Genomic DNA, 27,986 nt, shown 5'->3' on the forward strand with positions numbered 1-27,986 from the left:
CAAGATGAATGGAAACAAGGTCATATATGCATTGTCTGCAATCACATTCTTCATATCTCTACTGCAAGATCCTTAGACTCTCTAGTCCTGGAAGAAGGTGGCTCTCTTAGGTACTGTGGGTCAGATTATCACTGATTCCAATAGACCTACACCAATTTACATCAGTTGAGAATTTGGCTATGGGTATTTATCCCGTGATTCCTTTATTTAGGGTATCTTTAGACTGAGATAATGCACTAGTCCAGGATGATACCTATTGGAGAGGTCAGACCTAGCAGAAGTGAAGAAATATATATATTTCAATATAATGTTGGGGTACTCCACATGTCATTTTAGTCTTATGAGTTGGCAGGGTAGTTAAGTGATTGTGTGATAAGCACTCATGTCAAGGGTTTATTCAGTTCTCATTTTAAAATTATTGCAGCCAAATTCTGTTTTTGCTTAAATTGTGAGGATGCATTGTGGAAAACTGGAAAATAGTTATATTTTTATAACTACCATATGCCGCTCAGTGCATCTTTGTCATATTAGCCTGCATGAATGCATAGTTAGATGAAAGGAGTTGTTAAGGAAACCAGGCATGAAAGATAAAACAACGGCCTCAGTGAGGAGCTGCTCCTCAAATGCAATAGCCAGATTTATAGCTGTGAAGAGGGAATCTTCAGATCCGACTCTGGCAACTGGGCTGTTTTGTCGAGGCCAAGATCCTGGAAGATCAAAAGACCTGACCAGTTGAAAAGGTGCCACTGCAAGGGTCGGGGGCGTGGTCAGCATGCCATGAAGTTGACACAGAAAGTTTGTGCTGCAGGCTGGCAGAGACTGATTGTGAGCCAGGGTCATAGAATCTTAAAAATGTAGAGCTGGAAGGGACCTCAAGAGGTCATCTAGTCCACCTCCCTCCCTCCCCAAACAGAAAGCAGGCTACAATTTGGTCTTCATGAGAATAGGAGACACCAAAGCTAAGTCATGTCTACCTAGGGGCTCAAGGGGAATGCCAAGCATGGACAAGACAATATGTGTATAGGTCTGTTTGTTACTTTAATCCACTTCTCTAAGCATTGTGTACCTTTTGGCAAAATAAATCATACTTTGTTTTGGAGAAGCTGCTTCTGTGTCACTACATAGTGTTGTTATCCAGAGGCTGCCAGAGGAAAACCCTTCAAGATGCCGAGCCCATTGGGCCAGCTAAGTAACATGGTTATCAAACAGAGGCAGGATGTAACCCAAAGACTGTCAGAGAGTGGTTGGGCCATGGGGCCCCATCCCAAAGAGAAGTGGAGACACTAGCCTATCACTTAAAAGAGATGCACTTGGGGGACAGGGAAAGAAAGGTTCTCAGCAGCAGCAGCCTATCCAGGGACTGTGACATGTATAAATGTAATTTTTAATTTTTTTAGAGTGCAGGTTTTGAATAGTCAATCTTCCTGGACTGTCCCACTGATTGTTTTGAACTCTTTTTCTCTGAAGTAGAATTTTTTGGCAGAGGGGAGGGGAACAAATCCATTATTTTTCTATTGTTCTAGTCTAGGTATAAAGTAATGTAAATAATTTTGCAAAAAGATTTACTAGATATTTTTCTTATAGAGTTTTTACATATCCTTGTTTGTCAGCAATCCTTGATAAATATGAGGTAAGTTGCAACTTCATTGTGAATTGTATAGATTTTCCCTTAATACAACTGATGTATAGTTCTGTAAGTAGAGAACAATTCGGAATACATAGAGAGTAAAACAAAGATTATTTTAAAGTGCTATACAGACATCTTGTATGTATTTAAGGTTTGTTTAAATTACTTACTTTTGTGTTATAATACATTATTCTGAGAACCTCTTGTTCCTCCTAAGTTAATTTTAAAAATATATTTTAGCTACAGATACCTTTGGATGAAAATCTTGACGAATTTTGGATTGATTTTAATGTTGGTAGCCGAAGTATATCCTTCTATGTTGCAGCAGATGATGAAGTAAGCTAACTTTCCCTGACCATATGGAAAATATTTCTTTTTCCAAACAAAACAATCAGCCTGAAAAGAGATGTTTTCAGCACTATTGTGAAATTGGAGAGTGAATTGCAAACCAGTACAGTTCATTTTAAAATAAGTGCTAAGTGGAAATACATAGATGGTATCTCGCTTATTCTTAAAACATAAATATTAACAGAAAATGAATGGCAAGTACCAATTTACGGCATTATTCAACAAGGTTTTTACATACTTGGAAATTGTGGCCCACATTTTGTAATATGTTTATGCACACAATTTCCTGTGCAGTTCTATGCCTAAGTTGTTTGAAAATCTGTTCTTGTGTGTCCTCATTCAGATAGACAGTGGCATTACTGGTCGTTCAGCCATAACACATCAGTTCAACTTCAGTTGGGATTCTTTCACTTGCTAAATCCCTTACATTTTTGTACACATCAGATGTGTACAATTTCAGAATAGTAAAAATTAAAGGCTGTTAAAACTAAGAATTTCCCTTCTGAATCTAATTTGCAGCTGTTCATTGCTGAATGAGTCTGCATAAAATGTTCTGGTTTCATCTTTGGAAATGTCACTCACACTGTTGCCAGATATAAGTTCTTGTACTGGTGAGTCTGAGTGTTCAGATGTGAGAAATATCTTTCTTTTTATAGAATTTTAGTTTCTGCATTTCAGCTCCTTCGTTCAGAATACATTATTTCCATCCATTCCAGTTTGTTCTGAATTGATGGATTTGAAATCTCAATAAAAAAACTGTCACAAATGTCTTGATGTTCCAGGATGTTATAGTTAAAGAATAATTGTAATAATGCACATTTACATTTAATTTATCATTTAATATGAGTTTTTATTTTCAAAACATCTTGTTTTTTGTTTGAGGATCATCAATGGGAAACAGTCAGCATACCTGAAGAAGAGGTAGAAATGTACAGCCTTGAAGGTATTGACACACATGAATGTATTCTTTTACTCCTGAATTATTCTGTCTGCCTAACTATAAATTAATTTTGTATTCTGAATTACTCTGGATCAAATCCTAAAGTCCTTACTCAGTTCTTAAATGAGTAAAATTCTCATTGCTTTCAAGAACTTCAAACCCATGCATTTATATGGGTACTGATTTGTCGTTAGTTGCGCAGTTGCTCTGCAAAATTCATTTTTAATTTGCTTGTGCAGTTACCACAGCTGCATACATATTTTGTGTGACTGTCCACAAGTGGCTAATTATGATTTCTTTGCATAATTAATTATAATTATAAATGTTATAAAATTACTTATAAACATATTAAGGAAAAGCCCACAGCATGAAAGAGTGATGCATTATAAATTATAAAACTCTTTGAATCCTGATTTATGAAATTATTGCAAAATTTTGGAAAATATAATGGTATTGCAAGGATTTTATTGGGAGAATAAAATTAACTTGTTCTGCTATTATAATTATTGTGAAAGTGAATATAAATATTAATTGGGCTTGATTTCTTGAGTGCCTTGTAGTCACTTAAACCTTTACAAAATGGGTGCAAAATATTATCAGATTGGAATTCTCTACTCATGTATAACATTGTCAGTATTTTACACCCATTTGTCATTTTACACAGGTGTTACCAGCTACACGAACTTCAAGACAGTGAATAATCTGGCCCTTTTTCCAGAACATTATAAAAAATGTAAAGAATTAAACCCTATTTTCTACAGTACTTATTAATTAGTCTGAAAAACAGAGTAAATATCTTTTTAAATACATTTTTGAAGGTTAAAGTACTTTATTTGTTAGAAAAATAACTATTTTTCATACAGTTGAATGTTGAATTGTTTCATTTAAATATAATCCGGTTTAGCTTTGATTAGAGAGCAGCAGGTAGGCAAATTGAGAATGCAACATTTCAACTGAGTTTCATGTTCTTTCAATGCTAAACAAGAAGTGTTTGAAGCCTAATGAATGCTTCATCTTTATGCAGAAAAAGAGTCAAAGAAGTTACTAACAATAATTCTAAAAAATTCAGTAACTGTGGGTAATCAAGAAGGGGAGCAAATGTTCCTATATTTTGATCCTGTCTTGGAAATCATGGAAGTGGCCAGAAAGATTTATGGTGCAAATAAATGTAAGGTAAGACTGAAATTTTCTTCCTCTTTCAGCATTTTCTGTCCAGCTGGAAAAAAAAGATTCCACTGTGGATCTGTTATTTTAAAATGGTTTCTTTATTGATACTTATTATGTATTGAGATGCTTGCTAACATTTTCACAATAGATGCTCCAGCATTTCCATTGTAAGCTTTTCTGTTAAGGGTTAACATCTTTTAAAATATACTGCAATTGAATTTAATGGGCTATAATGGGAGTTTAATTGGAGATGCTAGAGGTTGAGACGAAGATTTATAGTATTGTGTGTCTGAAAAAATGTATGTGCAATTGGATGCATGCAAAGGCAGCGAATGCATTCACATGGACACTTAACTGTGTGTATTTACCACTGTTATGAGCACAACCCTAGTAATTTTGCATGCAAACTAGCTACTAGGTAGTGTCTTTTTGAACAGGGACCTTTTTCCACTCTATTAATCTGGGCCTGAATTAATGTTAAACCAAATAATTAGTTTAATTCAGAATGTAACAGGACCTCCTTCTGACTCTTGTCTACAAATCACATAGAGACCCTTGTGCTGGTTCAACACCTTGTGCAGTTTATTTATAATTGAATCCCACCATATCTAGTGCCTTTACAAACAGGGGGAGAGCAATCTCTTTCTTCCCTTCACTACTTGCTTTCTTCCCTTTTCACTTCCTTTTTGTGTCTATTTGTGGGCTCTGGCTAATGGTTTAATTAGCCTTTCTGCCCTGCCCCATCCACAAATTAGGCACAGGTCTGCCTTGTCAACTCCAATCTGCTTTGCCTGATTGGAGCTGCTGTGAACGGAGTGCTGACTCTGGGTTTCATACCTAGCGCTCTGTCACGCAGAAGCAATACAAACCTCTGTATTCAGTATGCCTCAGCTCAGTCTGATCTGGAGGTGCAAGTCTAGCTCACTCTCCAAGCCATTCAGTCTGTCATCTTTACTAAATCATGATGATTATCTTTTTATTATGTGGACACCTATCTACTAGGAATTACACTACAATCTTCAATTTATTTCACGTAAAACAACAAAGGGATGCTAGCTACTTTTAGTCACTAATGCCCTAGATCTGATATCCTATGTTATGATATTTTCTCTTAGTCAGCCAGTCCTTTCCCCACTTCTAGGCATTTACAGCTTGGCCATAAGAGTTTGCTGTAGACTAAAACCAAATACACAAGTACTCCATCTGGAAGCAAATTTTTATAGTAGGTCTCTTCTAAAAGTCTCCCCAACTGCCAAAACTTCTGGCTAAAAAAATGAATGAGGAACTGAGCTTCTTATTAATGAACAAAATGCCCATTATCTCCATTGATCAGGATTAAAAAAACATAATCGACCACTTTTTGCGCCAGGGAGAGCTGGAGCTTTATTTTTCAGTATTGATTTTTTAAATTCATGCACACAGGGCAACAGTGGAAAGGAATATTTCCAGAAATACCTGATTTATGAGGCAGTAGCAAAGCTGTTAATATTTACAGCATCCCAATCACAGGCACCGACTTTTCAAACTGCCAGGGGGTGCTCGACCCCTGGCTCTGCCCCAGGCCCCATCCCCACTCCACCTCTTCCTCCAAGTCCCCGCTCCACCTCTTCCTGCCCTCGCTCCACCCCCACCACGCCTCTTCCCACCCAGTTACGCCCCATCCCCACTCCTCCCCCCTCCCTCCAAGCCACACTGCGAAACAGCTGATTGCAACAGGCGGGAGGCGCTGGAAGGAAGGGAAGGTCCTTATCCACGAGGCCCGCTGGCGGGTGGGAGGCGCTGGGGGGAGTTGATAGGGGGACTGCCACCTACCATTTTTTCCCTGTTGGCACCTATGATCTCAGTTACATGTTAACCTTGCCTAATCGGCTTCATAGGCTATCCAGATTATTTAAATACATACAACAATTTGGAATCCCTGTGGTGAAATTTTTTTGTCCATTTTGGTTTTATTCTTTCTTAGATAAGAAAAGGCCTTTCTAAAGATTCCAGAGATTCCTTCTGAACTTCATTCTCATTCTTTTCATTGTCATGTATTTCAGTGTACCACATTTCTTACAAGTGAATGTGGACCAACATGCTTGCAATACAAATCCTGGACCATATTGTCCCATCCTTCTCTGCAGATGGAGGGAATGAAAGCAGTCAAATCCTGGTGGGGGGAGACTCAGTAGGAAACAGTGCTGCTTTGGTGGCTTTCTCTCAACCTTGCAAAAGTCCCTCTGTAGGATTTGGGATCCTTGAGTTGGGGAAGAGAAAGAATGGTACAACAGATGTTGTCTACATCACCTCTCCCATAAAGTAGCAGGCTTTCTGTGAACATAATAGTGCATTCTTTAGCAGGACATTAATGAACCTCACCCGCCTCCATGATGCGGAACCTCCCATAAGGGGAATTCTAGTACCAGTGGCTTCCAGAGGAATCACTGACAGCACAACCACACCAGGAGAATTTGCTGCCAAGAAGCCAGAAGTTTCTGTGACCCAAAGCCATTGTGGGACTCCACATAGATGGTCATGTGCCTCTGGATATCCTAAGATTTGCTGGTTTGAAGAACTTCCTGTTACTTGTGTGGATTAGCAAACTGCTCTTCCCTAAGCGCCATCTGATGGAAGAATTCATAATAAACTCATCTGGTGCAAAGTTGAAGTCTTTTCCCGTATGTGGGAGTAACCTCAGTTGAGGATTATATAACCCTATGGACTTAATGTTTTATTTGTGATTCATATAAAAAGATGAGAAAGATTAGAAGGTAGAGCAAGTGTGTATTTTACATTAATTATTTGTGTTTTGTAGGGATTTACCAAGAAGCAAGCCACATCAGTTGCCAAAACATCAGTACATATAATTTTTGATGAAAGTGGATCACAGGTACATTACACAGTTCTGGTTGGGAAATTATTTTAATCATGAGGATTTTCAGACCCAAATCATGTGTCTTTTCAGGGGCCTTACACAGTTGAGAGAAGCTGCCATAAATGGTGCATTTTGTTAGATGGATTTCTCTGTTGGTTATAGCGATCATGATCCAACCTAAAGACATTTAACATGGTATTTCTCTTATGTTGATGTTCTCCGATAGCCAGCAATTCTCTTGATTATTAGCCAGTTTGGTTGTTATAAATCACTGTAAGAACAGAGGGGTTTTTAAGGCAGATAGTAAATGGTTGGAAAATAGATAACAAACATAACAAACTTTTTTTATTTTGTTTTCTTAAATAGAAATCTTGTATCTATTTTTTCAAAATGCTGCAGCAACATGCAAATCATAAAGCTGTTTAGACAAAATCTATGCAAAGAAAACACACTGAGTGGCTATGATAACAATGAGTACGATTCAGTAAACTATCCATACTCAGGATAGCACTTAGATGTTTTCCTGAATAGGAATGGACATAAGCACATGTTTAAGTGTTTTCCAGAATTGGAGCCACTAGTCTTCCACACTCCTTAAATTTCCCACCAGTGGCAGCAATGGTGTGAGTTATGCTATAGACGGGGCTCCAAGAAGCTGCTGGCATTTTAACAACTAGGTTGTCTAACACTTTTATAGCTGGCCTATGCAAATATGGTGAGTACCACTGACATACACTAGTGCATTGTTTGCAACGTTAGCAACACTGGAAAATTTTAGGAGGAAAATGTAGTATAGACAAGGCCAAAATATACATTATATTTGTAAGCCAAGCTTTCAAAAAATACAGATGTAGTAAGGATGGGGAGAACTGTAGAGGAAGTCATTAAAACATTCTGAGTCAGGAACTTTGAAAGCAAACCAATCAGAGTAGAGTTTTTAGTGTCTCAATTCATTCTGTATTTTTCCCTTCACTTTTTTGTGCCACATTCCACATAAACCCCTACACACCTTGCATGTAGGAATACAGTCGTGAGAGAAGCTGCAGTGGTGGACCAGAGTCGCATACAAAAGATTGTAAACAGTGATTAACCCCGCAGTATTAATTAGGGCCTGTTCTTGCAAACTTTTCCACTTGTCTAGTCATGCTGCATGTGAAAAGTTTAACTGATGTTAACAGGGCTACTATTTAAGTAAGGGTTTGTGGAATTGTGTGCTTTTTATTTATTTTAAAATAATATTAAACATTACATGTGATGTCATTTTCCCCAAAATACTGAGTAGGTTCTTGTACCAGAAAGTCAATTGTCACCTTGCTTGAAAGAAAAATCAGGAATGGAAGGGAAATCCAGTAAGTCTGTAAAACAACAACTTCCTGTACAACAAAGGAATTGGAATATAAAAACTAACCAAGAGAACTGCAAAAATATTCAATCTAAGGTAAGTAAGTTTATCAAAACAAAAAGAGTTTAGCATAAATAAAAATTAAATTAAATTCTTAGTTATAGAGCCATGACTAATATATTGTAGTTACACTGCAGTTCATACACTTCAAGGTTAGAAGCAACTGTAATGATAATCTAGTCTGATCTCCTGCACCTTGAAGGTCACAGAACCTCACCCATCCACTCCTGTAATAGACTCATAACCCCTGGGTGAGTTACTGAAAACCTCAAATCATGATTTAAAGGATTCAAGTTAAAGAGAATCCACCATTTACTCTATTTTAAACCAGCAAGTGACCCATGCCCATGCTATAGAGGAAGGCAAAATAAAACCCCAGGGTTTTTGTCAATCTGACCTGGAGGAAAATTCCTTCCCGACCCTAAATATGGTGATCAGTTAGACCCTGAGCATATTGGCAAGACCCACCAGCTGGACACCTGGGAAGGAATTCAGTGTAGTAACTCAGAGCCCTCCCCATCTAGTGTCCAATCTCCAGCCATTAGGGATATTTGCTACTAGCAGTTGCAGAATGGCTATGTGCCACTGTTGGCAACCTCATCATTCCATCCCCTCCATAAATTTATCAAGCTGAGTCTCGAAACCAGTTAGGTTTTTTGCCCTCACTGCTCTCCTTTGAAGGCTGTTCCAGAACTTCACTCCTCTGATAGTTAGAAACCTTCATTTAATTTCAAGCCTAAACTTGTTGATGCCAGTTTATGTTCATTTGTTCTCATGCCAACATTGGTACTTAACTTAATACTAATTATCACTAAGCTATATAATTGAAGGTTAACCATCTTTCTGAATTTTTAGCTTTTTGGTTTAAAAACTAATGCAATAGAAAATGTTATTTTTAAATAGGTCCCTTGCAATTCTGAGAAGAATCTTTAGAATTTTTTCTTAATTTTTTTAACATATTTGCATATCCCGTGGTAGATGGAAGTTTAAGTATATTTTAACCCCTTGCTGGCCTGTTAATAACCTTCAATATTTACATTTCTCACTAGAGTAAGGTTTCTCTCTCTCACACATACACTTGTGCATGCATACACCCACACACAGAGTGCAGCTCTAGGTGAGCATGTGAGAAGCCTGTAAAGAGGATCTGCATCCCTTGTGTATGCAAAGCACAACCCTGTGTGGATCTTCCTGTGCATAGGGGATACTGTAAGCTAGGCCATGGGAGGAACAGAATCAGTGAATCTGTGAGTACATCGGTCCACTAGTCATTATTCCACACAGTGGTTCTGCAGCCTTAAAGTTACAAATATAGCAACTGAGTGGCTCTACTGCTGCATCATAGCCTACTTGATGGATTCTGACACAAGTGGAACTCCTTGTAATCATCCAGTTACTTGTGCTATGTATTGAGAAAAGGATTTGTCCCTTGCTGAATTACTTCATAAAATCCCAACTCCTGATCTCCGTTACAAATTACATGCTAATTAAAACTCATTATTTTATGTCACATTATTCTCTAGTATTTGAGAAGTAAAACTTTAAACATTGCCATCAGCACAGGGTGCAAAAATTGAGGTACTGATAGTTAAAATATTGACTGACTTCAAGAAATATAAAAAAAACCCCAGTGTCCTAAGCTGTGGTATTAAAATGAATTGGGTTTTTTTTTATGCATTTCAAGATTACTACACCTACTAAAAGGAAAGTGTCTGAAGCATCAGTGATTGTCCCAGGTACTGGTAGACTGCCTCTGAGGAGCCCATTGGTATTTGTCAATTCGTGTAAGTTGATATTTACTTTTAATGTTAAAAATATGTTTAAAATAATTTTTGTACTTTACTTGTAATTTAAGTAATTTATTTACCCGAGGCATTATGTACTGGTAGTTAACACTTGCATTATGTTACCACAATTAGGCATGAACTATGATATGTTTGTGGAGATGGAAACAAGGCTAAAATGTTATTCATGGGATCTCCCCAGCAAATGCTTAATCCTTAAGTTTCTATGCCATACTACTCAAAGACCTGAAGAGATTCTGAAGTGAAAATTGTAAGGAACTCTTCCACCTTCACTGACATATTAAGTATCATTTTCAGGAAACTCAAATATAAAAGATATTGGGCAGCATTCTCAGGAATCACAATGTGTACAATGTCTACAGTAATCACAGTGAATCACATTTTTACACCCATCAACCAAACTTTACTCTGGTCTTCTTGACAAGGCACATCACCAGCTTTGTGAGAGTCATTCAGCAGCACCTTTTCCCTAGCATTTTGTGTGTCTCTTCAAGAACAATCTGACTGTCTTGCTGACTGATGAGGTGCGGGAGCACTGTAGTTCTGGGCAGAAGAAACCAGGTCTAGAACTGCTTATATTCTCTTCAGAAGAGAATCACTGATTGAGGAGGAAGTGGGGGAGAACCTTTCCCTTGTCACTCCTGGCTCACCTCCAGGATCTACCATCTTCCCACTGGCAAACCCACTAGCAGTCTCCCATCACTTGCTCCTTTCCCTTTACACAGAAGCTGCGTAGGAGAAAGGTCAGTAAGAGCTCAAATGTGACAGGAGAGGAACTGGTGATTAAGGAACATTTATTGACTTAGCTTTCTCACAGAATCCCCTCAAATGTACAGTATCCTCATACTATGTATAACATACAAAGCTAAGTTAAAAGAATAATGAAGTTGCAAAGCCAAGCTTTCAAAAATTAGGAAATGCCAGAATTAAATGCCTATGCTACCTTTGGTTGACTCATCTGTGCATAAGCATTATGATACAGACTTTAATTACATGATCACATACTCTCTTTCACAGGACTCATGCCTCTTTCAGTACACAAAATCCCTATCTTCTTATCCAGTAGTGTAGCTTCCTTAATTTCACTGGCAGTATTTTTGATTTTCACTTGTGTGATATCAGAATTAGGCTAAAATTGTTTAAAACTTTATTAAATGAATATAGTGATGAGAAACAGCCTTTAAATGTTGCGATGCCACTGGGATTGCAATAATTTTAATGGACAAAAGTAAAATTAACAAGTCTCTGGTTTGTTTTCAGCAACTCCCCGAAAGGCCCGCTTTAAACTGCCTTTGCAAATGATGAGCTCTTCTGAAAAAAATAACATTACCAGAATAACTGAGAGTGGAATAAATAATTTAGATCTAGAGCATACTGGACCACATATATCTTCTATAGCTGACTCTCTTAAAAGGCGTAATGTTGCTGCAGAAAAAGTAAGGTTTTTTTTAGAAAAGAATAATCCATTTTCATCTTTTCTTTTCTTCATAATACTTATTAGTCTCATCCAGTTTTTTGCTGATACAAAAGTGGTCTTGTAGAGCTCCATTATTTTTTTTCTGCTAAATCCTTTTTTTCCTCTAAATCCTGCCTTGTTTCAGATTCAAGCTTTCAGCTGGCTAAAACTGAGCAGTACTCCTACTGGCAAACAAGGATACCTATACAATTATGTTTGCAGTTTTATCTGTATTGGTCCCAGGATATTAGAGAAACAAGATGTGTGAGGTAATACCTCACCCACCTTGCATCTGTAAAATTATTCTAAGATCTGCATTTTATCCCTTAAGGCTGACCATACCTACTCTCACCCTCTGGCAAACTTGCTTTTTCCTGTCCCATCCTCATACACGATCTGTCAATTTTTTTATCCATTGGAATCTCCAGTTCACTCAGTGTAATAGTCCCCATATGCTATAGTGTTCAAGGGTTAATGAGCTTTTTTGGACTAATAGGATAGTTTTACATTATTGACATTTAATACAGAAAATATTTACATGCATTAATTTTTAAATTGCAAAACAGACTTTCTTTGAAGTGATCACATTTTTACTGCAAAGTTTAAAGGACAATGCAAATCTAAAGAAATGGAGAAGATCAAGATGTGGCCTATTTATATCCAGCCTCTACCTCTGCAATGCTATCAAAACACAACAACCAAAGATTTTTAGTGCCAAATTTTTAGACCGTTTAATTGTCCGATTGTGTTTCTACTTTGTGAACACAATTACTACAGATGTTTGGGCAAATCAGGTAGTTGCACGATCAAATGGATTAGGCTTGTTTCTATACACAATCCCTGAGTTTGCATGAGCATATTTTGTGCATTAATTTAGTTGTGCACCTAATTCTCTGGAAAACCATCCCTTGAACTGTTCAACTTTATTAAAACTCCACTGTCATTATGAAATATTTTAAGGAACAAACAATAGCATCATCTACATCTGTGAAATGCCATTGTCTTCATATGGTATCATTGACATTTCTGCAAACTGATGGCCTGACCCAAAGCCCATTGAAGTCAATGGAAGCACTCCTGTTTATTTCATTGTGCTTTGGATCAGACCCTCAAACTAAAGGTTAATGGGGTTGCACAGATGTAACTGAGTATTTAACCTGAAGACACTGGTTTTTCACTGGTGTAGCTACAGGTATAATTTGCCCTAAAGAATCTCTTTTACTGGTGTGAGATGAAAATATCTCAGTTTGACTGACTGTCAGAACCATGTTGAGTTTGTGGGGCTTGGAGGTGAAAAAACATCTTGTTACTTCAGTTTGAGCAAATGTCATATAGAAATTCCTGAGACACAATGAATATGTAAAAATGATATTTTGGGATTCCAAAATAATTTTTCAGGGTAGAACCACACTGACTGAAAAACATTTTGTAAGAGTCAGAAAAATAGTTTTCCAAAACTTATTCTTTAATAGTAAAATTACTTCCTTACTTAACGTTACTGACTTCTGCTTTTTAGGGTAGAGATGGCTCTGTACTAGACAATGTATTTTGTGAGACTCAGCAGAATACCAGCAAAACAAGAATCAGAAATGAGGCAAAACTATCTGAAAAGGTTTTGGGAGTCATTATTTTCTAACATTAAAAAAAAACTTCTATTCTAAATAAAATGTATTTTGTATGTAACAATGTATATCTCCACACCAATATATTCTTTGTAATTTTTCAGCAGCATATGTCAGCCGAAAAAGTTTTGGAAATGATACAAAATGAGGCAGACAGTGAGACCAGCCAAAAACAAACACTACGTAAGTATTTCTGCAAATTTTGACAATACTATTTTTAAATCATTCTGTTTTCATATTTTTACAAAAGAAATGGAGAAAATTAATTTTTAATATCAAATTTAATATGTTTCATTTAGATGAACTATTAGATATTGTTCCTGATTCTCAGCCAGTAGGCAGAAATGACAAACCTTTGTAAGTATTAAAAAAAATCCTAAATAATTATTTGTTTTATCTTAAAAAAAAAAAAAAAAAATCTTTTGAAAGCTATATGTGCAAGTATTGCCAGAGTGTTTCTGAGATTTTGATAATGATCTCCAGAGATCTCTTCCAGCTCTACATTTTTATATTAACATTAATTAATCAGCAGTGTTTTTATTTGTAAACCTGTTACATTTAGCAATAATGACCAAATTTCTGCAATTTAGTGTAAATAAAATAGAATTATTTTTGTAGATTGCCTGGTCTTTTGGAAAGTTCTGCTGATGAAAATAAAATCTGGAAAAAACAGGCATGCTCTGTACCTGAGAAGCTGATAACAAAGTGTGACAAGCAGAAGAGAAGTACATCGTCAGGACATACATTCCAACAAGGTTAAGCTTATGCCCTGTTAGTAATAAGTATTTATGAATGGCAAATCAAGTTTTTTATATTCAAACTTTTTTTTACAAGTTTTTATCTTAAAAAGATTTTATTTTTTGTTTGCATTAGTTCCTGGTCTCAGTGAAAGAGCTGCCAAACAAAAAGCTTTCTATTCAATCTTTGAAAGTACTTCTCCAAAACAACAAGCTCAGAGTAGAAAAATATCAAAGAAGCAACAAAATGAAACCGAAAAACCAGAAGAAAACTGCATAAGACACAGAGGACAAATGCTAAACCGTTCTAACCATTTAGAACAGAAAATACTAAGTACAGAGGCAAAAGAAGTTCCCACCACACCCGAAACATCTTTTAATTCAGTTTATCCAACTAAAATGACTGAAAAATCTCTGGGATATTCAACGAAATTAGTGTTGGCCAGAAATTCTAAGGAAGAAGTTGATGTTTCTCTTAGAAAAGGGACTACAAATCACAAAAAATCTGAGACGGTGATAGACTCTCATCTTGGTTCCTCTGACTTAGCAGTAAAGGGAATGGTATAGTTTCAGTGTTCTCTCTACCATATTTTCAATATTTTAATATAGCCTCAATAGCATATTTTTAATTCTACTTATTTCTAAATTTGTTCATCATTTGGTTTACACTAATGCAGATGAATAAGGGTTCTACCATATTTTCAAATGTAACTCATTTGTATATGTTTTGTGCTGAAAATTTAAAATATTAATCTATTTTTATTTCAGGGGGTTCCTTTTGTTTAAAAATATGAACCAGTCCTTTGTTCTGGTGGCACTTGTGACTGTTACAATTTAAATCAAGATCCCTGATGAAACATCCCAGTGCAAGCCCAACCCTATTTAAATAAATATTGGGTCAGAGACAGGATTTTAAACTCTGTCCATTAGATGTAGCTGGCTTACTGATAAAAATGTCCAGATTGTTGCCACTTGCATCGAAAGGTGTGGTCATTTTGTGGGGAAATTTCTGTGAAGGTTTCCTTACATTGTTCAAGTAGAGGGGTGTGATTTTCTTCCTGTGGAAAAGCTGCCCTCAAGCCTGATGAATCCTGAGGGATCCATGGTGTCAAGTGCCAACTACATGGAGTCTTTGTACGCAAACTTCAGCTCTGCCCTTTTATTATACAAAGTTTACTGTCAAAGTTAACAGGTTATTTACAAAGTCTGTTGTTACAGAAAGCAAAATCTAAAGAAATGGCTGAACCAATAGAATCAATAATAAGTAAAATCAGTGAAAGATATAAACAAAAGGATGATATCGAACAGGCAAGAAAAGCAAGAGAATTTTTAGCTAATAACAGGTATGGTATAAATTGTTTTCTTATAATACTTTGAACAGCTTGATTGTGACTTACTTCCTTGTGCACTTGCAAAGAAGAAAGAACACATAAAGCCCCTATGCAGCCTAGTTGGGTTTATCCAGATCATAAATCTGTGTGAGAAGGTGGAGGAAAAGCTCAGCTAGGCTGCTACTCCCAGTTTGAGTAAGGATTTTGAAGCGAGTCTCCCAGCCCAGGTTGATAGACTTGGGCTCGCTTTAGGGCTCTAAAAATAGCTGTATAGACTGAGCCTGAGCTCCAGCCTAAGCTACAACTTTAAAGTGCTGCCTGTACTTTTATTTTTAGAGCACTAGCAGAGGAAGACTACAGTAATTTGTTTGTATGTAAACTTAATCACATAAAGGTGTGATCTTTAGAGATGCTTAATCCCTGCATCTTCGATTGACTTAGTGGGAGCAGTTGTTGCTCAGCACCTTTGAGAATCAGGTCATAAATCACAATTTAAATAATTTTTATATTTATCTAATTGTGAACAAATGCATCAATATATGTTGTAAAATTGGTTATGAAAATTATTTTGAAAAATGAAAACAGTAAAACAAAATAACTTGAGGTTATGCTTATATCATAACTCATGATATTTGGCAGTTATGGGTTTGTAACTTAGTTCATTCTAAGTACTATTTGTTTGCAGGCAGTTCCTGCCCTGCTCTCCCTGGAATTAGTTCTCTTCTGCTATGCAGAAATGGAGAATGCTAGAGGCTCCAATAAAAGTGGAAGGAATTCTGGGGGTTGGAATGGGCAGATTTTCAGCACTAGCTATCCCAGTATGTTAGGGGTGCAGATGTTGCTGCCTGGGGATGAAGAATTCTGGGACAAATTTTTCACCAGTGTAAATGGGTGTAGCTCCCCACTACTGTATCCGTTTACACTTGCAGAGAACTGGGCCCTTTGTTTCTAGTGCAGCAAACCTACACAAAGAGCAGTGACTTGGGGTAAAGTTTTTAAGAGCCTAATACACTGAAATCAATGGGAGTCTGGCACCTAGCTGTGTCTGAAAATCCCTCTAGGCCCCTATGTATATCTAGGCACTGAAATACCTTTAAAAATCTCACACTTAGGCTCCATGTAAATGTCACTCTTAGGCTCCTAAATCACTTAGTTTAAAAATTTCATCCAAAGCATTGGAAGTCAATGGGACTTTAACTCTTATGGTCTAATTCACTTTTGAAAATGAGACTTAGGCTTAAGTCACTTAGACTCTTTTCATAATTTTACCTTTTGAGCTTTGTGCAGTAATGAGAATTTGGGCCTATTGGAAAAAAAATTGAAGTTGCTTGGATTTGGCTTATAATTGTGCAGTTTATCTGTAGACTACGTTCTAAATTACTAGAATTTTAAGATATATTTTTACTATATAAAGTCACATGTTATCTTAGAATCTGTTATTGAAGAACTCTGATACACTATACAAGCAAATATTTTCTTCTCGTTATGGTTTTCGTTTATATTAGTAAAGTACGTTTTTGGTATGCATTTGATGGTATTTGATGATTTTTTTTTTTTTAGGTCATGTTTAAATAAGTCTGGTTTCAAAGTCAATAAGGTATGTTTACTGTTGTTTTTTTACATAGAAATTTCATCTGAAAGTTGATGTAATCTACTAGAATCTACGATAAAAACTTGTTCATCATAGCACTTTTCAGACTTGAAATATCCCAATGTACTTTAGAAAGCAATGAGGTATAAAATGATATAAAAATATGGCAGTTGGTAGTTGCTCCGCAATAGTTCACTAGCATTCCTGAATATGAAATCTCTCTTCTTTAAAAAGGACTGTTTGCCAAGTCACAGGGTTTATTCCCAGTCATTTTTAAAAATGATAATGGACTGTTTAATTTGCATCTCCATCTGTATATCCAAGAGTGACAGGCTTATGGGACGATAATTTTAACATCACATCCAAAACTGGTACATTGCAGCACCTACACACCTTATTTCTTCACAGAAGTGTCAGTTCATGTGTTGGTGTGTTTTTATAGCTATTCAATAACGCTTAATATGATTCCTTAATAGTACCACCTATAACAGAGGTGGGCAAACTATGGCCCACGGGCCACATCCGGCCCACGGGGCCATCCTGGCCAGCCCCTGCGCTCCTGGCTGGCCCCGGTCCCTTCCCTGCTGTTCCCCCTCCCCCTCAGCTCGCTGTGCCGGTAGCATGGCTGGCTCTGGCCGGGCGGCGCGGCTCAGGGGCAGATTTGCCAATGAACACAGGGTGCCCTAGGACGGGCCCCCCATCAACAGGGGGACCCAGGGCCGGGCACTCAGGCAGCTCAGCACCGGCGCACCCCCTGCAGGGGGGCGGGGCTGCACTGCGGGGGCAGGGGAGCAGGTGGGCGGTGCGGGTGGTGGGAACGCAGGCAGAGGACTCAGGAGGAGCACTGGGTGGCTGCGCAGCTGGCTGGAGAGAAGCGGCGCTTTGAAGGGGAAACCGCTGCTTCTCTCCAGCTGCGTGGCTGCCCCTGCTCCTCCTGAGTCCTCCGCCCATGTTCGCAGGGCCACAGGGGCTGGGAGGGGGAGGTGAATGAGGAGGGTCCCAGGGGAGCAGTTGGGGCAGGGGGTCCCAGGAGGGGGCGGTCAGGAGACAGGGAGCAGCGGGGGTTGGATAGGGAATAGGGTTCCGGGGGGTAGTTAGGGGCGGGGTTCCCTGGAGGGGGTCGTCAGGTGACAAGGAGCGGGGGAGGGTTGATGGGTCAGGGGTTCTGAGAGGGGCAATCGGGGGGTGGCGGGCAGGCTGTGGGGGCACAGCCTTCCCTACTCTGCCCTCCCATACCGTTTCGCAATCCCGATGTGGCCCTCTGGGCAAAAAGTTTGCCCACACCTGACCTATAATAATAGTGACTGATGCATATATAACACCTATCAGCTGGAATTCTCAAAATTACAAACTAATTTCGTGGCAAACTGAGGTGTGAATCTATCCCACGGTAGTCTGCTGCACACTAATTGTCTGTGTCCCTGCAGATGTGCACTAAAAGTTCTTCAAGTGCTTGTTCATGTCGATTCCAATCAGTTGTGTGTGTGCGCGCGCATACACGCGCATGGTAGCCAGAAGATTTTTCCCATAGCCCCATCCTTCAGGTCGGTCCGGGCACCCCCTGGAGTCGCACCTTCGTGGCGCTCAATTTAGAGCCCTACTGACCCCCAAGTGCAGTCAAGAGGGAAGCCGGCCATGATGTCCAGGTATTCCCCCTCTCCACAACCTTCGGCACCAGTCCACTCGGAAAGAGAGCCTAGTCGCTCCCCAAACTCTTGATGCTGAAGGCACCAAAGCTCAGCTCCTCCATGGTCTTCAATCTTGGAGACCTCAGAGTCAGAGTCTGACTTCTACCGCTTTTGGAGAAGTAGGAGCTGACTATCGAGTTCAAGGCGAGATAGACCAGCTTGCCTCGGCGCCTATCCAGACGCTAATGCCATTGGCTGCAGCACCATCACCGGCACTGGTGACTCTTTCGACCTCGGCACCGACCGCGGCACGGACAACGGCCTGGCCACCTTTGTCGGCTCAGGCAGCTGGTTCAGCACCAGCTCCACCAGCGGTACCATCAGTTTCTCCAGTGCCCGTTCCAACACTGAGTTCGGCATTGACAGCCCTGACATCAACGGGTGCTCCATCAGCACCAACGTTTTCTCGAGACCCCCCCCCCCCCCCAAGAGTCGCAGGACCCTTTGGGAGCTGATGGCAGGGAGCATCCGCTGCTTATAGGGGCTTCCTCCTCCTCGTCTGCAGACGAGGCATTGGCAGGCATAGCCATAGCCCCAGCACTTGAGGACAAAAGGGTGCTACATCAGTTGCTGCGAAGGGCTGCTTAAGATTTGGGCATTAAGACTGAAGAGGTGGTCGAGGAGGCTGATCCCATGGTGGCTATCCTTGCCCCTTCGGGTCCTTCTCGTATTGCCCTACCACTTAAGACTATTGTGGATATCACCAAGACCTTGTGGTAGACCCCCAGCTTCCTTGCCACCCACTGCCAAGCGCAGCGAGAGACGTTTTTTCGTGCCCTCCAAGGGGTACAAACTTTTTTCCTCCTCCCACCTCCCGACTCTCTTGTTGTGGACGCTGCTAATCAGCGTGAGTGGCAGGGTTTCTAGGAGCCCTCCCTTAAAAACAGGGAGGCTAAGCAACTCATAGACTCATAGACTTTAAGGTCAGAAGGGACCATTATGATCATCTGGTCTGACCCCCTGCATGCTGCAGGCCTCAAAACCCTTCCCTGGACTCTGCCGTTGAAGTCCCCAATCCTGTGTTTTAGTGACTTCAGTCGGCAGAGACCCTCCTGCTAGTGATCCCTGCCCCATGCTGCAGAGGAAGGCGAAAAACCTCCAGAGGCTCAGCCAATTTACCCTGGAGGAAAATTCCTTCCCGACCCCAAATATGGCGATCAGTAAGACCCCGAGCATGTAGGCAAGAGTCTCTAGTCTGACCCCTGTTGGCCATTATACTATTTACGTACCATTGCTTGGTTTTCCTTGGCTACTATGTTTTACCATTAAACCATTCCCTCCATAAACTTATCTAACTTAATCTTAAAACCAGACAGGTCCGTCGCCCCCACCGTTTCCCTCGGAAGGCTGTTCCAATATTTCACCCCTCTGACGGTCAGAAACCTTCGTCTAATTTCAAGCCTGAACTTCCCCACGGCCAGTTTATATCCATTCGTTCTCGTGTCCACATTAGTACTAAGCTGGAATAGTTCCTCTCCCTCCCTTGTATTTATCCCTCTGATATATTTAAAGATACCAATCATATCCCCCCTCAGCCTTTGCTTTGTCAGACTAAACAACCCAAGTCTCCTTTCATATGACAGGTTTTCCATTCCTCTGATCATCCTAGTCACCCTTCTCTGCACCCGTTCCAGTTTGAGTTCATCTTTTTTAAACATGGGAGACCAGAACTGCACACAGTACTCCAAATGAGGTCTCACCAGCGCCTTATACAATGGAAGCAGGACCTCCTTATCCCTACTAGATATCCCTCGCCTAATGCATCCCAAGACCGCATTGGCTTTTTTTACCGCCACGTCACATTGTCGACTCATAGTCATCCTGCGGTCTACAAGGACCCCTAGGTCCTTCTCCTCTTCCGTTACTTCTAACCAATGCGTCCCCATCTTGTAACTAAAATTGTTATTAGTCATCCCCAAGTGCATCACCTTACACTTTTCACTATTAAATTTCATCCTATTTCTGATACTCCAATTCACAAGCTCATTCAAGTCTCCCTGCAGAATATCCCTATCCTCCTCTGAATTTGCAACGCCTCCCACCTTCGTATCATCCGCAAACTTTATCAGCCCACTCCTGCAATCGGTTCCGAGGTCAGTTATAAATAGATTAAATAAAATGGGTCCCAAAACCGAACCTTGAGGCACTCCACTAGTAACCTCCCTCCAACCTGACAGTTCACCCTTTAATACGACCCGCTGCATTCTCCCCATTAACCAATTCCTTATCCACCTCTGGATTTTCATATCGATCCCCATGTTTTCCAGTTTAACCAATAATTCCTCATGGGGTACAGTATCAAACGCTTTACTGAAATCCAGGTATATTAGGTCCACCGCATTTCCCTTATCTAATAAGTCCGTTACTTTCTCAAAGAAGGAGATCAGATTCGTTTGGCACGATCTGCCCTTTGTAAAACCATGTTGTAATTTATCGCACTTGCCATTAACCTCAAGGTCCTCAACTAGTTTCTCTTTCAGAATTTTCTCCAGCACCTTGCACACTACAGATGTTAAACTAACAGGCCTGTAGTTACCCGGATCACTTTTTTTCCCTTTCTTGAAAATAGGAACCACGTTAGCTATTCTCCAGTCTAATGGGACCACCCCCGAGTTTACAGATTCATTAAATATTATCGCTAATGGGCCTGCTATTTCCCGTGCCAATTCCTTCAATATTCTCGGATGAAGATCGTCCGGTCTTCCCGACTTAGTCCCATTAAGGTGTTCAAGTTTTGTTTTTACCTCGGATACGGTAATCCCCCATCCTGTATGCCCCTCTGTAATGGTGCTAGTATCCCTAATACCTTCATTGGCCTCATTAAACACCGATGCAAAATATTCATTGAGATATTGCGCCATGCCTAGATTATCTTTAATCTCCTCTCCGGCTATAGTCTTCAGCGGTCCCACTTCTTCTTTCTTTGCTTTCTTCCTATTTATATGGCTGTAAAACCTTTTACTATTGCTTTTAATTCCCCTCGCTAGGTCCAACTCTACACGGCCTTGGGCCTTTCTCACTCTATCTCTACATTCTCTGACTTCACTAAGGTAAGTTTCCTTACTGATCCCTCCCCTCTTCCACTCTTTGTACGCTTTCTGTTTTTTCCTAATTGCCCCTTTGAGTCGGTCGCTCATCCAGCTCGGTCTAAATCTCTTGCTTAGTAATCTTTTTCCCTTTTTGGGGATACAGGCCTCTGACAGCTCATGCATCTTTAACTTAAAGTAATCCCAGGCTTCTTTTGCCTTTAGATCCATTAATACCTTTAGATCTACTCTACAGGGGGTCTTCAGGTCTATATTTTGAACCAGCAGGCCATCATCACCAGGTATTCTTATAATACCTGCTAACCTTATGGTCAGCTGGTTCTTAAAAGGGCTCGACAGGCTATACTCCAACGTCCGTCAGTGTGTCCCTGCCTGGGACCTCAACCTGGTCCTTTCTAGGCTCATGGGACCTCCCTTTCAACCATCAGCAACATGCTTCCTGCTCTACCTCTCTTACAAGGTAATGTTCCTGGTAACAATAACCTTGGCCAAGAGAGTGTCTGAGCTCAGGGCCCTAACATCAGAGCCTCCCTACACCATGTTCTATAAGGACAAGCTTCAGCTCAGGCCTCATCCAGCTTTCCTCCCGAAGGTTATGTCGCATTTCACATCAACCAGGACATCTTTCTCCCAACATTCTACCCTAAGCCTCATTCCAGTGGCAGGGAGTGGAGGCTCTACTCTCTGGAGGTCCACAGGGTACTAGCTTTTTACATTGAGAAAACGAAACCGTTCAGAAAATCGGTCCAGTTATTCGTGTCAGTGGCGGACAGAATGAAAGGTCAGCCTGTGTCGTCACAATGCATCTCGTCATGGATAGCATCCTGTATTCATGAGTGCTACAATCTGGCAGGTGTTCCTGCACCTCCAATCACTATGCACTCCACCAGGGCTCAGGCTTCATTGACAGCGTTCCTCGCTCAGGTTCCCACTCAGGAAATCTGCAGGGCGGCGATGTGATCCTCCATCCATACTTTCGCCACACACTATGCGATTACCCAGCAGGCCAGAGACGATGCGGTCTTTGGACAAGCAGTGCTTCAATCAGTGGAAGACTCCGACCTCACCACCTAAACTTGGGCTTGTGATTCACCTGATTGGAGTTGACTTGAACAAGCACTTGAAGAAGAAAAACGGTTACTCACCTTCTCATAACTGTTGTTCTTCCAATACCCATCCTCCTTCCCCTCTGTTGGAGTAGCCGACAAGAAGGAACTGAGGGGGTGGCGGGTCGATAGGGCTCTATATTGAGCGCCATGAAGGCGCGACTCCAGACCAGACCAACCCAACAGATGTGGCTATGGGAAAATCTTCCGGCTCCCGGGCACATGCGTGGGCACACACCTGATTGGAATGGACAAAGAACAACAGTTACGAGAAGGTGAGTAACCATTTTTTCCCTTAGTGTGCTTTGATCTACCTTTTGATGTTCACATCCTTTTGATCTACCTGTTTTGAAAAGGGAGTGATCAAAGCTCACTAAGGAATGATTAGCGTGCATCAGTAGGGTCTTCATGGACAGTTAGTATGCAGCGGGCTAGTGTGGGGTAGATTCACACCCTTCTTGATGTGAACTAAATGTTCATGTAGACAAGCCCTTACCACATAGCATATAACAGGATCATTTAATTTATGACTGAAGTTCATTCTTCCACGATATGCATAGCAACACTATACAGCATTTTAAAAGATACATTTAAGAATACTTTATCCAGATCAAAATATATGAGAATAAGTAGGAAAACACATTACTCAAATGGAATTTGTGCTTGGTACAGAAACCAACACTGTTATTTTTGGAATAAGTACCATGAGATTTTTAAGGGCCACAGATGATGATTTTACATCTAAAAATATTTCACCTCCAGCAACCTTGACGCCTAATACCATATTTGAATATTGTAAGTTAAGCGAGATTTAGAGTCAAAAGCAACTAATTTATCACCCATGCTTCTGTTAAAGAACTTGCTGATGTATTGATGACTATAGATGAACATATTTTGAATATTAGACCTGTGTAACTCTTCTTGTATATATAGGAAAAAGTTCAGAATAGAAGCTGTAGAAACGTAAAAACTAGAGCTGTGCTTAATATGACTACAGGACATATTGTGTAAGTATCTAGTAATTTTGTTTGAAAATGTTTTAATATCCAATTATATTAAGAATATTCCTTGATTCACTAACTAAAGCTTTATTTGTATCTGTTTTGACAGGGATGATGTTTACAATTTTAACTTAAGTGGATTTGATGAACCTACGATAAAGCTTGGAGTAAGATTCCAGTAGACTACATTAATGCAAACTAGGAACCTTTTCGTTCGTGCCCGCAGCATTCACACACGGGAGTTACAGCACAGCACTGTGGCGTGCACTGCTGTTCACATCCTTGTAGTCCCAATTGTAGGGCAATGTAGACAAGTCCTGAGAGAGACTCACCCCAGAATACCTAATAGCACAGTGGTTAGGGCACTCACATAGAAAGTGGAAGACATGGGTTCAAGTCTTTGCTCCACATTAGGCAAATGTAGGAAATTGAACCTAGGTCTCCCACATCACGGGTGAATGCTTTTTAAACAATGGGCTGAAAGTTATAAGGGGGAGCACCACCTCCTCCTCTGTATATATTTTATGGGTTTAGACATGCTCTAAGCCTTTTGAAAGGGAGAAGAGTGGAAATTCATGGAAACTAGCTCTCGGTGCCATGAAATCTGGCAGATCCATCCTCTAGCTTTTCCACTCTGCTACCAGCTCTGTCTTTACCAGAAACGATGATGTAGTTGCATACTTTTCTAAGTACCAATTGGAGAATACGGGCCAATTTATAACTCTTAAGAAAAAGTTTAAAATATGCATATAAAAATAGTAACATTATTTATGTGAAATCTGGGAAGTTTGCATTAAAATATTCAAAGAGAAGATGTGAAATATTCTTTAATGTGTAAATTGACCATTCTAAATTATTGCAAACAAGAAATTTTGTATTTGGAGTAAAAAAGGCTTAGTGTTACTCTTTGCATGAATAACTAATGTATTGTGTATATATATCATGGAAGATACATTTTGCAATTATTTCTCATTTATTTGTACTTACATTTTAGGGCCAAGAATTACATGTTACTAACCTGAAGGCTAGTACAAATCTGACAGGAAAAAAGTAAGAATGTTGCATTGTATTATTTTTATAATCTAAAAAAAATATGTTTTCCTTAAGGATGGTATTAATGAATAGTTTTGTTTGCATTCTCCAACATCCCCCTATGCCAATCAAGATAGCAGGTGCAAGTCCTTCCAATAGATATAAACCGGAAAAAAACACTGTTGTCTCACTTTCCCTGTAAAGTGGGCTGGCATAACTTCATCATTTATTTTCCTTTTTTCGGCAAGTAAAGGCAGCTCCAATAGCTTCCTCAGCTGCATTTTGTTTTTGGTTGTTTTTTGGTTGTTTGTTTAACTGTTTTCCTTTGGCAAATTTCTCCCTAATCCTTTCATTTTCATCAGATTAGTTTAATGTGTGGTATTTACTAATGAAGAGAGCTTCCTCATGGAGCACTCTGGGGAGGCAACCTAATGGTTGCAGTATGTCTAGTTGTTGTTGGGTGTCCCTGTTTGCCTGAAACTAAGAGGCTGCCATGTTAGATTTGAAAGTGAACTGTGGTCTCCAAACTTGCCAAAAAGAGATCAAGTGCATGTGCCTCATAATTCCCCTCCCAGACACATACATACCAATAGCAGAAAGATGACAATAAACCCAGCAGATGTCTTCAGCTATGGATGTATTTATTAATGTAAATATCTTTGTTTAAGGAATCCTGATGAAAGCAAAAGTACCATCCAGAAAAAAGTAGATAATAAAGTAAGTTTCTTAAACTCAGGGAAACTGATATTAAAAAGACCAGATTTTCAGTATGGAAAATAACCATTCTTTTTCCTTAAAATTATACAAAGAATTATAAAATCTGTAAGCCATCTTTCCACTCACATGGTCCTTTACTTGAATGGAGGTGCAACTGCCCCTTGACATAATTTAAAGCAGCCCGAAGTTATTGAATTTAATACTGTGCAAACTCTTGTAAAGATAGGCCTTTAGATTTGACTTTTGTAGCTCAAATGCTTCTTATCTCTAGAAATACCACATACTTTTAGGTAAAAATTGTATTATAAATCTAAACAGAAATAAATGACCTTTAACCATTTTTGTTTGTTTTATAGAATAGAACTAATAAAAATAAGAAGCATCTCTTTAGTGACACTGACACAGAATACAGAGGTGATGACAGCAAGACAGATATCAGTTGGCTACGAGAGTCTAGCAGAAAACCTAAACCCCAACTAATAGACTACAGCAGAACTAAAAATCTGAAGAAATCTAAAAGTATAGAAGCAAGTAAGAAACTAATTGTTGAACGTTTAGGGACTGCATTTCACTTACCTGTAAATAGTTTTTAAATTATTTAATTATATTTGCTATGCATAATATATGTTGTGTGCAGTGTGTCTCAGTTTATGGTAACTGCACCTGTGGTCCCGTGAGGGCAATCAGTCTAGGTTCCCAGCTCCTCAGCCGTCACCTCTCTTGGGCAAAGACCGACAGTTTCTCCTTCCTGACCAAGGGATCTTTAAAGACTGCACAGTTCCCAGCCTACACTGTGATATTCCAGCAGTCCAGCCTACCTGAAAAGCCAGCGTCTGCACTATGCTTTCTCTCTATAGTCTCTGCCTAGTGTTTTGCCTGTAGTTATAAGTTACCACACAGCTCTTTATAAGCAAGCACATTCATTCTTCAGGTGAAAGCATTACAGATATTTGAACATATTTAAAAACAATAAAAGAAATACACACATGCTAAAAAACTTACTAGAGATTACCCAACTCCAACCTTGGGCTCTGGTAGGTGCCAGTCCTTAAAATCCACAACAGTGTTTTCCTGTGATTATAAGTACATAATTTGTCTCAGATTCAGAACCAGAACAATCATGAATAGTTCTGTCATTCCTTTCTACAGCTTTGGCTTTTGACCTTGGCCTCAAGTAACGTGATCAGCAGATGATGGCTCACTCCTCAGGGTGTAGCTTCAAAAGGCTTTTTTTTTTGTTTGTTTGTTTTTTTGCATAACTGGAGGTGGATAGTTTGCATTCACCTCCCCTTAAATTCCTCCAGAAAAACCACTTAACATTTTTTGTTCCAGAAGTCCGTTCTTGTCTGGCACCTTGTTTAAGATAATCCTTTGAACCTCCGAATCTCACATCTGTCATCTCTCCCAACTTGAGAGGTTACATATAGTTCTAGCCCACAATAATGCATGAAATACAATAGACTTCACACACATTTAAACTTCTCCTGAAGATATGGCAGGAAATTGCCATATCTATCACACAGTTTACAGTACGTTTTTGTTCTGCTACCTTCCATAAGCTATGGACTTTGAAATGTACTTATCCTCAGTATTTGTGAAGGTGAATTTTGTAAAAAAGTGTTATTTAGGACAAAAAGAATTCTTTTTAGCAAAACTGTATTACTGTCCGAATAGTAATCTGAAAGCAGTTTAATGCATTGATAAAGATCTGTGGGTATATACATGATACCTTGTTCTGACAATTAAAATTGTAGATGGTCAACATTTTTTGGATATTAGGCTAGTTTTCTAAATGCTATTGATTTTAACAGCAGATACGTTCTGTGACCCTGCATGTCTGATGGATATATCTGAAGGGAAAAAAACAAAAAATAAAAAGGTAAAGTAAAATTGCAACTTAATTTTAATAGATATTTTTAATCTATTTTAATTGACCATAGGATTTTTTTTAAATATTTGTATTAATGCACTCTTAACTTTCAACAAAATCCTTTCAAATTCACAGCCAATTAAAATGGTTCTGACTGCTTTAATAATACAACAGAGCCAGTTACAATTCCTATTCCCTAATACTACTAGCTGAGAGTTGGAATGATTATAGCATTTTGATGCTTGCATTTTGTTTTCTAAGATGTTGTATAATTTTTTAGTACTAACTAGTTACTGATTAATGGCAAGACAAACCATTGTATTTAATCATTCACTCTTTCAGTGATTGGATTAGTTAATGTAGCTTTTTGCCTCTGAATTATTCACTGCATTATAATACCTCCTGAATTGTTTGTAAGATTATTTAGAAAAATGATAAACCTAAGTATAAAAGCTATAAAATGGAAAAAGTCATACTTGAAGTTACATTTATAAATCGTTCATAAATCATGAATAAATTATTACAAGATGTTATAAATATGTTAGACATGAGTATAGATGGTTATAACCATATTAGTGGACAACATTATAGATGTTTGTAAGCCATAGTTCAAAGCAATCTATTGACCTGCTAGACTTTATA

At 39.2% G+C, this 27,986-nt stretch overlaps 1 protein-coding gene across 1 annotated transcript in view; it reads left to right on the forward strand.

Annotated features, from left to right (window-relative positions):
* SYCP2 (synaptonemal complex protein 2) overlaps positions 1–27,986 on the forward strand; it is a 59,763-nt gene that overhangs the window by 13,559 nt on the left and 18,218 nt on the right. Inside the window, exons 11-31 of the mRNA XM_054045686.1 lie at positions 1,585–1,630; positions 1,868–1,963; positions 2,858–2,918; positions 3,940–4,088; positions 6,880–6,954; positions 8,222–8,377; positions 10,026–10,125; positions 11,407–11,582; positions 13,119–13,214; positions 13,329–13,407; positions 13,524–13,581; positions 13,843–13,979; positions 14,098–14,522; positions 15,180–15,304; positions 16,853–16,889; positions 23,658–23,731; positions 23,835–23,892; positions 24,720–24,775; positions 25,426–25,474; positions 25,831–26,005; positions 27,286–27,353. Coding sequence (XP_053901661.1) covers positions 1,585–1,630; positions 1,868–1,963; positions 2,858–2,918; positions 3,940–4,088; positions 6,880–6,954; positions 8,222–8,377; positions 10,026–10,125; positions 11,407–11,582; positions 13,119–13,214; positions 13,329–13,407; positions 13,524–13,581; positions 13,843–13,979; positions 14,098–14,522; positions 15,180–15,304; positions 16,853–16,889; positions 23,658–23,731; positions 23,835–23,892; positions 24,720–24,775; positions 25,426–25,474; positions 25,831–26,005; positions 27,286–27,353 — 2,296 coding nt within the window. The remainder of the gene's footprint in view (positions 1–1,584; positions 1,631–1,867; positions 1,964–2,857; positions 2,919–3,939; positions 4,089–6,879; positions 6,955–8,221; positions 8,378–10,025; positions 10,126–11,406; positions 11,583–13,118; positions 13,215–13,328; positions 13,408–13,523; positions 13,582–13,842; positions 13,980–14,097; positions 14,523–15,179; positions 15,305–16,852; positions 16,890–23,657; positions 23,732–23,834; positions 23,893–24,719; positions 24,776–25,425; positions 25,475–25,830; positions 26,006–27,285; positions 27,354–27,986) is intronic.

This window comes from Malaclemys terrapin, chromosome 12 (assembly GCF_027887155.1).
Source record: "Malaclemys terrapin pileata isolate rMalTer1 chromosome 12, rMalTer1.hap1, whole genome shotgun sequence".
Classification (NCBI taxonomy): Eukaryota; Metazoa; Chordata; order Testudines; family Emydidae; genus Malaclemys; species Malaclemys terrapin.